The 15,553-nt window shown below is 40.5% G+C and overlaps 1 protein-coding gene across 13 annotated transcripts in view; it reads left to right on the top strand.

Annotated features, from left to right (window-relative positions):
- Positions 1-15,553, top strand: part of eys (eyes shut homolog) — a 259,527-nt gene that overhangs the window by 240,008 nt on the left and 3,966 nt on the right. For all 13 annotated transcript variants that reach the window (XM_054798574.1, XM_054798573.1, XM_054798572.1 and 10 more), the window contains 7 exons: positions 173-345; positions 4,997-5,179; positions 8,267-8,433; positions 9,189-9,333; positions 13,566-13,728; positions 13,802-13,974; positions 14,097-14,258. In XM_054798574.1, coding sequence (XP_054654549.1) covers positions 173-345; positions 4,997-5,179; positions 8,267-8,433; positions 9,189-9,333; positions 13,566-13,728; positions 13,802-13,974; positions 14,097-14,258 — 1,166 coding nt within the window. The remainder of the gene's footprint in view (positions 1-172; positions 346-4,996; positions 5,180-8,266; positions 8,434-9,188; positions 9,334-13,565; positions 13,729-13,801; positions 13,975-14,096; positions 14,259-15,553) is intronic.

Genomic DNA, 15,553 nt, shown 5'->3' on the forward strand with positions numbered 1-15,553 from the left:
GGAGCACTTGCCCCATGGTAAAGAATCACTGATATAGAGATATACTCTATTGACAGTTCTAACAAAACATTTCTGATATTCATTAATTATGCAAAGCTGGAGTATGTTGACGTGATGGGCCGTGTTTCATCTCTTGTCTTAATGATACATCCTTTGTGTGTCTGCCCTCTAGTGAGGTTGATGACTGGTTCTGCGAGTGCCCTCCACTCTACACCGGCCGCCTGTGCCACTTTACGGCCTGCGAGCGCAACCCTTGCAGTCACGGAGCCACATGCATCCCAAAGTCGCCGCTGGAGGCAGTGTGTCTCTGTCCTTACGGAAGACAAGGCCTACTGTGTGATGACAGTAAGTAGTAAGAGTGCGTTGTTGAATAAGGGTGAGTTTTTGATGTGAACACAGACCTGCGAAAACGACTGTAATTTGCATGCCATGCTAGTAGTTGCCAATGTCCGTTTGGAAAATTCTCGTTTGCTTTTCTCCACAGCAGCAACAGAACCACTGTTGTAATAGCAGTGAGCCAACATTAAAGAAACCGTATGCAACTTGCTCCAAATTGCTTGTTTTTCAATCAAAAAATATAAAAACCCCACCACTAGCATATGTTACCGATAGTGGTTTTAAAAAAACAGCTACCCCTGTGGTTATATGCTTTTGTAGACCACACACCCGGTGACTAGATGGACCTTTAATTGAATAGAGATGTTAAATGGACGTATTCACGGCACTCGTTCTTGTCCTCTGTTTTCACAGACAGCTGTGATGTGGCAATGATTATACAACCGTCCACTTTTATTTTCAAATGTTTCAGTCGTCAGCGTACACAATGTCATTATCATATGAACAAGCGGCCAAAGTTTACCCACTTTCAATTAAAGTGCAGTGTAGATTTAGCAGCTTTATTAAGGAACTCGTCTGCAAACAGTTGGTGAATGGGAGCCTTGAGCAGTTGGTAGAGTGAGTGCCTGTTGTTAAGTAAAGGGATTAATGGAACAAAATTGTGCTGAGGATGTAGAAATGTGCTTTTCCTGCAGCAATAAAGTTGGATAATCAAAGCAAAACTCACGGCTGATTTGCTGAATATTTCAAAAGACTTTTAAGTTCATTCATCTTGTTTACTTAAAGTAACTTTTTTTTTTAACAGTTTTGCTCTAAAAAATAGTGGTGAGTGGGAGTTTTTACGATTCATTTACATTTTGTTTTGTGATTCAATAAAGATAGTCAGTTGTTGTTCGCAGAAGTGAAGGTTTAGCTTGACTACACAAAAGAGCAGCAGGGTGCTTGGCATATCAGCCGTGCTCCAGCACTCACATGCCAAAAAAAAACAAAAAAACACCAGCGATTCAACCATCCAGTACTGAGCCAAGTGCATGGCTGACATTTGAATGTTAATCCTGCCAGCATCAGTTAAGATCAGCACCATCACAGCTGATCACTCCCAAGGCTCTCACTGCATGCAAGAGAAAACTTTCCTCATACCAAATATTTATCTTACTTGTTGGTTGTTAAACTTTCAGGCATTATCTCAGTTCAAAGGGTGGACCCCCTTCATTTTGAATGCTATACAAAATAAAATGCCAAGGTCATAGCATGAAATGTTCTTGTTCAGCATTAAAATGTTAAAACTCGCAGGGATTCTTGTTCTATGTCAAAGCAAGAACATCTATTGATTTTTTTTAATGTCAATCTATATGAATCATTGGCGGTAGCTGAGGTCATTAAAGATCAGTTCTTCCTCTCTGGGGTTTTACCAATCACATTTTAAGCCATCTTGGACAGGGGGCCAATTGTAGCCCACAGCTGTTTTTTATTGGCCTGAGGCACATTTTAAAAATAGAATTTAACAAGAAAACTGAAAACAAACAACAAACGCAAACATGAAAAAATCAGCAGTAATTTTACAAGAATAACGTAGTAATATTATGATAAAATAATGTCATTTTAGGAATATAAGTCGAGTCCGTCCGTCCGTCCGTCAGGACCAGGCAGCTTTTTATGTGACAGGAGACAATCGGTGTCATGTTACTAAGAACACATTACTAACAACACTACATTCATCACACAACATAACACTCCAAAGGTATAAATCAGAAATATACAAACATGTACTAATGTTGATGTTTGCAAAATACAAGGAAGAAGCGTCCTGAACTTGTTTTGTTATGTTTGTCTTTATTCATTATTATTTATGTATTACTACACTGATTATTATATATGATTTCTATTTATTGTTAAAAAAATCTTAATAATTACATCACCATATTGTTACATTACCTTATCACTCTTCTATTTATTAAAAAAATCACATATGGAATACAGGAAGTGAATAAATGTACTGGAACGGACGCGGAGGGGGTAGGATTAAATAAGCTTTGCTTCTTCCTACTCCTTTTGGACATGTGGAACTGTGAATTGAATTATGTGATGTATTCCGTTGTAACGTGTATGCATGTTCAAATAAAATTCAACCATTACCAAAGAATTTAGAAATACTTGAGGTCAAATGGTTGGTCAAATAGTATAATAGTCCCATCCATCCTTTTTCTATGCCGCTTATCCTCACAAGAGTCGCGGGTATGCTGGAGCCTATCCCAGCTGACTTCGGGTGAGAGGCCAGGGTACACCCCGGACTGGTTGGACACCTTTGGACAATTTAGAGTCGCCAATGAACCTAACATGCACGTTTTTGGACTGTGGGAGGAGAACCCGGAGAAACCACACGCACGCACGGGGAGAACATTCCATCAAAGCAATAACCCACTTTTATTTTAGCCTGCCCAAGAGATTTGAAATATTTTATACTAAAGAAAAATAGTCTGGAGCCGTGGACGTAACACAAGTTTTAGTCTTTTCTAATTTACAACAACAGAATACAACAAACATAAGTGCAGTTTGTGAGGCCTTTTTCAGTCCTTCCCGTAAAAATGTGTGTGAAATTTAAATAAAATGTATCCCACTTTTAATACGATTTAAAAAAAAAAAAAAAAAAAAAAAAAAAAACATTTTGTTGCAGCTTTGCAGTTTTAAAAAAGTGAACATAAATTTAGGAACATTTCTTTACGGGTCTGAAATAATTCTTTTTTTTTCTGAAAAATAACAGCCCTTTAGCTCCGGAGCTGCGGGTTGCCTACCCCTGTCTTAGCTCAAAGGTGAAATCCCTACATGTCCAAACCAGGATCTGTTTATTTTGAAGTATAGCCAACCTAATAAATTGAAAGCATGAGCATCTTTGCTTTTAAAGGAGAGCCAACGCAGGAGATAGAGGTAGCTGAGCTAAGAGGTCAGTCGGATGAGTCCATGTTGCTTTTCTGTGCTTTTATCCCATTATATGCAAAAGAAAACAGAATTTTCCCTCCCTAAGTGCAATATTTTCAGCTCTCCTCCCAAGTGTACATAAAGTGCTATAGTTAGTCTCTCAGAACAAACCAGGAAATGAATGCAAGGGAAGACCAGGAAGTGCGACGGATGCTGTAGTGCCTCAGTGGAGTTCATGAAGCATTAATGGATATTTTAGATGACTTCACTCAGAATTATTAATAGGCTGCTACCTTCACAGACAAGTTGCTCATGCTTCCTGATAAAGTTTGGAGTTTAGAATGAACATGAAGGATGTTGCAGACAATATCGCTCCCATCAAAGATTCACTGGGTCACCTCTTGTGGATGCTTGTCCAATTTGGCCTTGTTTTGTTGACAAATTCTACTAACCGGGCACGTAAAAACCGTAGAAATAGGCTGTAATGCTGTTTTTCCTCCATTTAATAGTAGAGTGTAGTTTTGTATGATGAGACATGTCTACAATCTGCTCCATAGCAGATGCAATGCATTGAATATGAGCATTTTGAATGCATTTCATAACCTTTGTGTGGGTTTTTATTCTTCTGCTTCGATTGGTTTGCAGCGCATTACGTGGAGCAAGGAGTTAAATCAATGTAATGCCATCTGCATGGTGTTTGTTAATGATACACTCTCTAATCTACAGTGAATTGAATAGGACTTCACAATGTGATATATTCATTGAATCATTGCACTGCAGGAGTGAAATGTTAACGGCATTATTCAACCGTGAGTCCACATTTTCCGCGACATTTTCCTCCCATTGAAAATAAATGGACAATTTTTACACATTTTACAAGTACCGCATTTTTTATCCCATTCAACTGCTTCAGCATTATTTCTATATTTCAACGTTCATTCTACATCTCAACGGCATTTCACTTCAGCTTTAGAAATCACACACACTTTCAACTCACAAATGACCTTCTCTAGTTTATATGGCAATTGTTGTCATCCTCAATGTTGTTATGTACAAAAATTGTAGTCAGGGGGTAAAAGAACGAAACAAATCACCACACACAAGCTGTGGGGTATTTAATGGCAATGGAAATGGACAGTGTGCAGTCTGACAAAAATGGCAGCATCTTACTTGTCACTGTAGCAAAACAGGATCAACACATGGCAGAAATAAACCATTTGCTGCTTTTATACAGAGGCAATTCGGCGAAACAATACATTGGGGAAACGAAATATCGGGGATGATGATGACAGAAGCACTTCCAGCTTTATAAATAATTTAGCTGCAATGAGTTGCAGAAGGAAAGCCTTGAACCTCTTTTTGAGAGGAATATGAAAGTCTAGAATTGTACTGTTTGGATCTTTAAGGTTGTATGTCAAAAAGAAAAAAAAGTGCAAAATCAAGTGCTGAGGTTCAACACAAGAAAATGCAAGCTTTGTTAATAAACTTGAATTGAATAATGCTGCGCTGCCATTGTGTGCACTGAGGATGAAGCAGCATAAGAGCGCTTGCCAAAAATCTTCCTAAATAGCTACTAATGGAAATAGAATGGGACTGAAGAGGTGATAGTGTTTGAAAACAGGTCATCATCTAATAGCATCCTGAACGTTTCTCCACTCAAGTACAGTGTGGCAATAGTGCCATCTTTTGGTGAGCACCTCGTCTCTGGTAATGCATTCATCTTGCTCTCTCTGTCTCTCTGCAGCTGTCAACATCACCCGAGCCAGATTCAGCGGAACTGACCAGTTTGGCTACACGTCTTTTGTGGCCTATTCCAATATTCCGAGTCTCAGTTTCTTCTACGAGTTTCAGCTGAAGTTCACACTGGTCAATCGGTCATCTGCTGTGAAAGACAACCTGATCCTGTTCTCTGGGCAGAAAGGACAAGGTGAGCGACCTGCACACTGTCAGGGATTACATCACAGCTATAGAATTCTATCGATGTGATTGTTGTTTTTTTACATGGTAAAATTTGCTGGGCACCGTAAACTTAATGTCAGGGATGTCCAAAGTATGACCTGGGGGCCATTTGCGTCTTTTTTCATGAAAATCTAATCAAGCACCACCTACAACAATAAGAAGAAGGATTGTGGTAACGCTGAAAGGAAAAATACATGAAAGATTGCGAGAAAAAAGTGATCAAGAGCTGTTTTCTGTGTCACCGTACTGACAGGGCCCCCAAAAAATAGAGATGTGACGAACAGCTGTCCAGGGGTGAGGGTCCCAATTGTATTTTTTTTTTCATGACCCAGAATTCATGGCTGCACCCCTACCTTTAAGACAAATACATTAACTTCTTAGCATCATTTGATTGGTTTTGGATAACGCCAATCATTCGTGATTGTAACATGAACATTTCACAAATCTCTGTTGGAGCGTCCACTGGGCTTGCCCACGGACATTTAACCTCCAGGAACTGGAAGTCAGAAATTACTGAATTGATTTTACTTGACAGTGGAACGTTAGCATCAATCCAGCAGGTCTTACTCCATGCCAGACTCTCCGCCAGACTCTAACCAATCCATTTTTCTCATTAGAAATCAAGTAAATCCAATTCAATCTGTTCCAGAAAGGCAAATCTGTTACACAAAACACATCTTTACAGTTTTACAATGTTAGTTGGACATGCGGAAAACAAATCAAAGTACATATAAATGTTGAATCAAAGGGATAAATTAACGTTTAAGTGCGAGTGTTGACAAAGACACAATGTGGCAGCGAGATCAACACGGACACCACCTTCCTGTTTTGCTATGAGTTATTTCATGCTATGAGTTCAATAGCGTCTCTCAGCTCAAGTCTCTCAAAATATCCCACAGTTGAGCCAAAAAAAGTCGCAAGTGTGGTATTTGATAAAGAAGGTGAGAAACACTGTTTAATTCAGGAAATAATTAACAGTAAAAATGACGATGTTAATATTAGCATGCTAGCGTTAACATGCTAACTCCTGACATGGTAGCACTAAGTGTTATATAGGTTTTTACTCATGTAAACAGCTAAAATGCTACTATGCTAATGTTATCATGTTAGCAATGCTAATGTTAACATGCTAGCACTAAGCATAATAGGCTTAAGTGTTTCTATAATTGTCACCTTATGAAAATGGCTAAAAATGCTAGTACGCTACTGTTAGCATGCTAGCAATGCTAAAAGTCTAACGATGACCCTAACGCTAACCCTAACCACCAAATGGTGGGGGTTTCGCCTTTAACAGTAAAACACACGAGGCAAAACTAAATGGCTCCGAATCGTCTCCCAACGACGCGACACGGCTCTTGTAGTTTATTTCAAAGATCCGGCTCTAAGAGCCAATTTACTCGCGATTGACACATCACTACGTGCATCTTAGGAGGGGCACCTGAGGGAATCTTCAAAGAAAAAGCCCACACCATACGGCATAGACCAAAAATGTTTGCAAAAAAACAATTCCCCAATGATTTGAGCATTCAGTCTTGGAGGTGGTACGAGTTGGTTGAGAAATGTGAGAAATTCTGAACTTTGAAAAATTCCCCATTCATCTTCAATGGGGAAAAAAAATCTCGGAAAAGGTGGAATTGTGGAAAATCTGGGATCTTTGTGAATAATCTGGATAGATAGCTAACTAATCCCGAATGAGCTCAACAATTTGATGCTCGAATGGTTCGAATCGGTTGAAAAATGACGGCGGGGTAGGGGACAAAAAAACGGCGGAATAAGAATATTAAGAATATTAATTAAATAGAAAAAAATGGCGCAGAATTTTATAATCTACGCATTCACACAATAACGTTGAGTTGAATTGATCAGTGTGACGCTGTCACCACCCGCAGTGCTAAATTAGCAGGGTCATCCCCGCTAGAAGTCGGATAATACTTTATCAAATAACACAAAAATAAATTCAAGCTCTTGTAGTTTTCTCAGGAGACGTAAATTAATCAAGAGAGTGCGCGGGAAGAAAACTAAACAAGAGCCATATGAATGAATAATGAAACAGCTGTCAGGAGGGAGAGGGGAAATAATACAAATTCAAAGGCAAACGGGAGAAAAGATGAAATATATACAAGTGAAATCATAATTGACTTAATGAAGTGTCAGCTTTCATCACGCACCGCGATTTCATTCATGCAAGGGCTCAGGGCGCGCTAAACCGTCCCGGTTGGAGTGGTGAACACACATGTTATGTAAAAAGCAACCGCATGTGTCTAATTGAGTGTTTGTGGGGGTGCTCGTTCAGTGAGAATTCATGCGTCATATACAATTTTTTTATAGCCGTCTCTCGTTTATTACGGTTAATTGGTTCCATGAAGTAGGATTCAATATTAATTAAAGGAATATTTTCAGAGTTACTGTATAGAAAACCTGTTTATGATTTTTTTTACCATTATTGGAGCCATGTAGACATGAAATAACACCCCTATAGTCACCTTTACACTCCTGTTATTCTTTGTTTAGAACACACTGCTCAACTGTAATGTGCAGGCTACGGCATCATTGCAGGCGCACAACAGACGGACACCACTTCAAACATAGCATGCCACCAAGCTAACTAGTTAGCCTCCAATTTATTTATTCTAAACTCAAGAAATGGTTTCAAACGGAGTGGGGAAGGAGGACAAATTAAGAAGCCAAACACTTACCACTTCCACACAGAATGGGAGGACAACTTGTTTTCACCCTATCATGTCGTACATGCCACGGCTGACTCCACGCAGTGTGAAGGTAATCTAATCTAATGTCATGTTTAATCAATTGTCTAACATTACTTTCACCTAGTGGCCAGAACACTACATACATCATGTCTTTCAATATTTGTCTTTTCAGTATTTTTGTACTAATAGTCCATAGTCTACAATGAGGCGGTGGTCATTTTGTAATTAATTAATGAATTTTTGAAAAACAGCGATGGAGTGAAGGAGTGATGGTTGAACTGCAACGAAGCGAGGGACGACGGCAATGGAGTTCTGTACTATATTGACAATTGAATTCTCATTGCCAGGCACAGATGGTGATGACTTCCTCGTTTTGGGGGTACGAAAAGGGAGAGTTCTGCATAGATTCAACCTTGGATCAGGTATAGCAACCATCGTGTCGGATCGACTGAACCTGCACATGGACGTCCACACTGTCACATTCGGAAGGTCCAACAAAACGGGATGGCTGAAGGTGATTGGTGTTGTGATATCGTACTGACACAAATATAAGACGGTTATTTATAAGTCCAAAAAAGACGTGTCGTCTTATATTTGGGGTTGAGAAATGTATACATACAAATGTGCAAGCTCCCCAAGCGAGTAAGAACTTTTCTTCCTGTCACTCACACACACACACACGACACACGGCCCCATTCAAAAGATCTCTCTTATGATGCTAATTTAAAGGATTTCATTTTACTGATATTGAAAATGGGACTTTTTTGACTTTGATCATATTTTCCCAAAAAGGGGTGTTGTCTTATACTCTGGGTCGTGTTACATTCAGGTGGATATAGTATTTCTATTTCAAAATTAATAAAATGGTCGCCGTGCCTTAAAATAGGACATAGGTTTCGGTAAAATGTAAAATGCTATCACTCAGTTGAGGATGTTTTGTATACTTATCAAACTAATCACATTACCTTTTCAAAAAGCATCTTTTCCTTTTTAGTTTTTTTCCATGTGTCCTCTCCAATGTCACTCATGTAAGTTACAGCCAGGCTTGTATTTATTGTTGGGTTCCAAAAGCTCAAGATGAACAAAATGTTCCAAAATATCGGTCGGAACAGGTCCCTGCGGAATGGATGAGTTTGTCTTTTTGTTGTGCGGCAAAGACACAAGCTCCTCGTAGCAAAACTTAATGGCTAAAGAATGGGAGGTGATGTATTTCACTGGTAAGGTTTTTTAATGATCTACTTGGTTGAGTATTGATATTGTCTTTCTTAGGTTGATGGACAAAGGAACAGAACAGGCTCGTCTCCAGGACCCCTGCAAGGCCTCGATGTTTTCAAGCAAGTCTTTGTAGGTGGATATAATGAGTACACTGCTGAACTGCTGCCACTTGGCTCCAGGTTCCATCAAGGCTTTCAGGGTAAGACGGCCACTTTGAGCACTGGAGCTTTGGCATCCCTCCCAGGATCTCTGTGTCTTTGTAAAGCTTAATGAAAAGGGAGGCCAGAACACAGTTTGTAAGTTGATTGGATCGGCACCTATAAAGCATTCTACAGCTGTGAAGCCCCCTAAACGAGTGTAGTATGGAAATAATTTATGATGTGATCGGCGTTGGGCAAATGTACTTCCAAAACGTAACACATTATACAGTGTGTTACTAGAAATACCTGTTTTACACGTACATAGCCAGTCCTCTTGCATGCGTTGCCTTGCTGCTATAACCTACTTACACAGGGAAGGGGAGAGCCCCAAAAATGAATAGAAATAAAATGAAATAATGTAAATATAAATAATATATTTTTTTAAATCAATATAAAAGTAAAATACATGAAAACAGATGAAATGCCAAAATAAACCGTGTTTCAGTCCTCATGTGCTTTACTAAATCCTACTTCGAGAAGATGTTTCTTTTACTTTTAAAGAAGTCATTTTCACAAATAAGAATCCAATTAAATAAGGCTGGCAACGATACAGTTTGGAAAGCTGCATAGTTTGTGTGTGGCACAAACATCCGCATAAGAAGAAAGTCAAATGCAAAATGTGAAACTACTATGAAACTGTGCTAAAACAATCAGTGAAATTACGCATTCAGCACGCATCTGACGCAAGCGATCGGCAGATACGTGCTGAATGAGCCAAGTACTGTACTGTACTGTAACTCCGAGTGCTTCTTCCTGGGGCTGTGATATCGTATTAAAGGATGGCGCCTAGCTCCCCCCTCTAGGGTTTTACACTACACAATAACGCATATTTAGGCAAACCTTGGAAATAATTCTAGACTACGAACATATTGAGCTCGCAAGCATGTTGCTGTGTGGCACACAACACCATCATATTGTTATCTGCGGAAAAAACGAAACCGTTATGAACCGATATCTTCAAATTCGAATTTCTCTTGGAGATGAATAAAGTATCTATCTATCTATTTTTAGGCCAATATCAGACAACCCTAATTTGAAGTGAACTGGAGCGTTTCTTATTTCCGAGCCCGACGTCCACTTTAAGCAAGCCTGTGCAATAAAAGCTTCAATAAAAAATAAAATCATCTGTGGTGAAAAACCCGTTTCCATAAACCGCCTGACACCGCCGTCGTCCCCGGTATTGGTAAACTCGACACCGGTGCAGGCATGGCCCCAGTGCAGAGGATGTAATGAGAACTCATGGGCGTCTAATCAGATCTGTGTGACCTTCCTGGAGCCCTAATCGTGATGGCTGGCAGTGAACACACTGATAATGCACTTCACTCCCAGTTATCAACAGATCCACACTCCCCCTGTGGAAAGGTGGCGGATGAGACGTGGTGACTCCTGAAATGAATCAGTCAGTCAATTTGAGCCGCTGATCAAATAACAAGCAACTGGGAAGAGTGTTTGTCGAGTCTCTACACCGTTCCATGCAAACATTTCTATTAAGGTCATTCATTCAGCGCTACGTGAAGCGGATAGATTGTCAGCACGTCCAGCTGAATCAAAAATATACTCGATGTGTTTACAGCGCTGCAACCGTCACTTGAGTCTGCCGGTGCATGAATATTCATGAATGAGCGTGACATTTCTCCTGCATCCTGTTTGTGCCAATGACTAATGCAGTAGGGAAGGGGGGTAGCACATGACTGGAAGGCTTATACTGGGGCCCTTCTTGCTCTGCAGGTACAAGCCAAAGTAAATATTGCCTGGATGGAATTGAATTATGGAAGCAAAAGGCAAACAAGACGGGAGATGCTTGATGACAGCTGGTGGCGGACTTGTTGATTATTGTGTGAATGCTGAGAGGAAAGCTTTTACACTAACGTTATTTTGACAATTTGTGACAGCATCACCATCTAACACAACACTGGTCGACTTCCAAGATGTTCTCATTTTGAAACAATTTCCCCCCAGGAAATAATGCAAAGTAACCTAATTTGTTGCACAGTAAAGCTGCCGCCAACAAAGAACCTTTATTGACCGTAAAAGCAATGTGTAAGTCACATTTGAGCATTGTTAACAGTCATACGAGTATAAAAAAAAACAGTTAGCCGCTGTTTAAAAAAACAAATACAACTAAAACTAGGCGCCTGCAGACGAAGTGTAGCGAAGCCCACAGGCATCCAGGGCAGGGGTCGGCAACCCGCGGCTCTTCAGCCTCCTTGTTGCGGCTCCCACGCCGAGCTCTGTCATCACCAAAGCAGAGTAAATGTGCGTTTTTGAAGAGAGTTTTAGAAATCAGACTCACCGCTAGTCCATGAGTGCCTCTACACTGCGTTCTGACTGCCGATTGGATGAGCAACGGAAGGGGGTCAGTTTGTTCAGTCAGTGAGACACAAAAAAGACATATTGACAGTGTGCAACCCCCACGGTAAGCTATCCATAACCATGAATACGTCCCTAAAAAGAAAAATATTAGAAGAAAATAGAGTTACTCCTTCGCCTTCACTGCCAATTACCGGTACGCTGCCTTACCCACCCGTGTGCTTGATATGTGGCGAGAAATTAGCAAACAACAGAAAGTGTAACATTTTCAAAACAAGCACTCAGCTTTTTCTGACGAATACCCAACTGCAGACGCGTATAACTACTACGGAAGGTTGAGCACAGCAAACATACTTTCAAGAAGTGGATGAAGGCTCCACACTCAGCTGCCGCTGCTCGCGTTGTAACTGCACTGGAGCGCGTAAGAGGAGGAATCCATTCACAGATGGAGAATAAATGAACGAATCGTTGACAAAAATATCACAGCATCTATTCTCCGAATTAAAAAAAATAAACTCCAAATTATTATTATTAATTATTCCGTAAATGCAAGAAATGCTCCTCGCTGCAAAGAGAGTCAAGAAGAGGACCAGTAGAATGGCAACGAACATCACCAGGAGGCAAGTTGATGACATTCACTCCAGCAAGCATATTGAACTGCCTGTGATGAGCCAAGTGATAAATGATATTGAGCAGACGCACTGACATGCAGACGTGCAGACATGTGAACTCTGATGGGCTTTTTTGTGTTGAACGAGGACGACTCAAAAAAGCTTACATAGTCCAGTGTTTAAATTATTTCAAAGTAGTCTCTGCACGTCTTTTAGTTGAATTCCGTTTTTACAATTTGAAAAACATTTTAAAGTTTATAAGCTGCGTCATGTTTTGTGGCTCCAGACCATTTTTCTTTATCGGAAGAGGAGGCAAAACGACTCTTTTGATACTCAAGGTTGCCGTCCCCTGATCTTGCTTAAAGCTGCAAGCAGCGTTGAATGGGAATCCACCATCTTTTTCATTAAACCAGGATATGATGGTCATCACACATTAACAATATTATTCTTTAGACCAAATGAAACACTAATGCAATGAAATGTATCATAACTATGCAAGTAGACCCTTTCAAATGCAATAAGCTTTTATTTCTCATGAGTATTTGTGGAGTGTCAAGATGTAGATGATGTTGCAACTAACGATTATTTTCTTCGTCAGCTAATCTGAAGCTTGTTGTTTTGATTAATTGAGAACCGGTTAGGCCCCAGACGGACCAAATCAATATGAACCAAACACAAACAGTTAGTAGTTAGCCACTGAAGACGCCTGACAGACACGGAATAGCGAGGGAACAGGAGGGTGTTTGTAGTCACCTAGTGGTGTTTTATAGGTATTGCTGCACTTCGTGTATAATAAGTGTATTTACATTAGCATCGTCATAGTACAATCATTGTAAGCATGTTATGGATAGTTCATTAATTGTGTTATATATTGTATTGTAATGAAGAGCCGTTTCTGGTTCTGTGGTTATCATCACAAATTTCCTTTGCAGCTGATTTTTATATTTGTTGAACTCCATGTTTTATTAGTTTTGGAAGCATTTGACTCTTGTTTTACTGAAAACATTACATCACACTTTCCACTTTTATTTTATTAGTAGCACTTTTACAACTTCCAGTATGTTACTAATAAAGGGTGTTATTTTGACTTATTAATGAGCATCTTATTAGGTTTATTGGTTCAATAAATAGAATTTATGGGGGGGTTGCAATATATTACGATATCCTATTGTGATTGTTTTGTTTTTTTTGGTCTGAGCTTTGCTAAAACAGACCTAATACTTTTTCCACGGTCCTGTATGTCCCTTTCATTGTGGCGGTAAGCTCTCCAGACTTCTAAAATACACTTTCCTTGTCTGTTTTTTTTCAAGGGTGCATTTTTGATGTGCACTTTCGAACAAGAAGAAATGGAACATTCCAAGCTGTGGGCCATCCAGCCTTTGGGAGAAACGTGGGTCAATGCGGGGTCAACCCTTGCGCTCATGTCCAGTGCAGGAATGGAGGAACATGCGTGGACTCTGGTTCATCGGTGTAGTAAGTCCAAACATGTGTCCAAATATGATGAAAGGGGAGCTCGGAGCTACAAGCTTGTGTTTCCTCTTGCAAGTTGCCAGTGCCCTTTTGGATGGAAGGGAGCTCTCTGTTCGGAGACGGTGTCGGTGTGTGATGCCGCGCACACTCCCCCGCCTCTGTGCGCCCACGGCTCCACCTGCATCCCTCTTCCGAATGGATATACCTGTCAGTGCCCCCTGGGGATGGCAGGACTCTACTGTGAGAAAGGTCACACCATCAAAGCAAATCTTCATCATTAACATGTGTTTTTTTCTCTCCGTGCATTTTGTCAACAAGGAAGCACTTTCGCTCTTCAATTATTTAACTGAGCGCTATTGTCCCCGTTTCAGCTGTGAGCATCAGCGATCCATTCTTCAATGGAAAACACTCCTCCTGGATGTCCTTCCCCCCAGTGAATATAAGGCACCGGACTGTGTTGCAGCTGCAGTTCCAGCCTTTATCACCAGGGGGCGTCCTTGTTTATGTTGCACAGCATGTTGGTGACAGAGCTGGTAGGATTACTAACGTAACTTCATTCATTGTATTCATTTTCTACCGAGTATGCTGCTCAGGGGCACGCGTGAGCGGGAACCTATCCTAGCTGACTTCTTCTGAGAGGAGGACTACGGTGGTGTGAGAAAGTGTTTGCCCACTTCCTGATTTCTTTTTTTTTTTTGCATGTTTGTCACTCTTAAATGTTTCAGATTACCAACAACTGGAAATATTAGTCAATGACAACATAACTGAACACAAAATGCAGTTTTTAAATGAAACATTTTATTATTAAGGGAGGAAAAAAATCCAAACCACATGGCCCTGTGTGAAAAAGTGATTGCCTCCTAAACCTAATAACTGGTTGGGCCATCCTTAGCAGCAACAACTGCAATCAAACATTTGTGATAACTTGCAGTGAGGCTCTTACAACACTGTGGAGGAATTTTGGCCCACTTATCTTTGCAGAATTTTTATAATTCAGCCACATTGGAGGGTTTTCCAGCATGAAGCCCCTTTTTAAGGTCATGCCACACAACTAGGCCACTCCAACGTCTTCATGTTGTTTTTCTTCATCCATTCAGAGGTGGACTTGCTGGTGTGTTTTGGATCATTGTCCTGCTGCAGAACCCAAGTTGGTTTCAGCTTGAGGTCACAAAGAGATGGCTGGACATTCTCCTTCAGGATTTTTTGGTAGACAGCAGAATTCATGGTTCCATTTATCACAGCAAGTCTTCCAGGTCCTGAAGCAGCAAAACAGCCCTAGACCATCACACTACCACCACCATGTTTTACTGTTGGTATGCTGTTTTTCTGAAATGCGGCATTACGTTTACGCCAGATGTAATGGGACACACACCTTCCAAAAAGTTCATCTTTTGTCTCGTCAGACCACAGAGTATTTTCCCAAAGGTCTTGAGGATCATCAAGATGTTTTCTGGCAAAATTGAGACGAGCCTTAATGTTCTTTTTGTTCAGCAGTGTTTTTGTTTTGGAACTTTGCCATGCAGGCCATTTTTGCTCAATGTCACTGCTCAGTGAACACTGACCTTGACTGAGGCAAGTGAGTCCTGCAGTTCTTTGGATGTTGTTGTGGGGTCTTTTGTGACCTCTTGGATGAGTCGTCGCTGCGCTCTTGGGGTCACTTTGGTTGGCCGGCCACTCCTGGGAAATGTACACCACTGTTCCATGTTTTCACCATTTGTGGATAATGGCTCTCACTGTGGTTTGCTGGAGTCCCATGTTGTTTATAACCTTTTTCAGCCTGATAGACCGCAATTACTTTCTTTCTCATTTGTTCCTGAATTTCTTTATA

Source organism: Dunckerocampus dactyliophorus, chromosome 14, assembly GCF_027744805.1.
Source record: "Dunckerocampus dactyliophorus isolate RoL2022-P2 chromosome 14, RoL_Ddac_1.1, whole genome shotgun sequence".
In the NCBI taxonomy this organism is placed as follows: Eukaryota; Metazoa; Chordata; class Actinopteri; order Syngnathiformes; family Syngnathidae; genus Dunckerocampus; species Dunckerocampus dactyliophorus.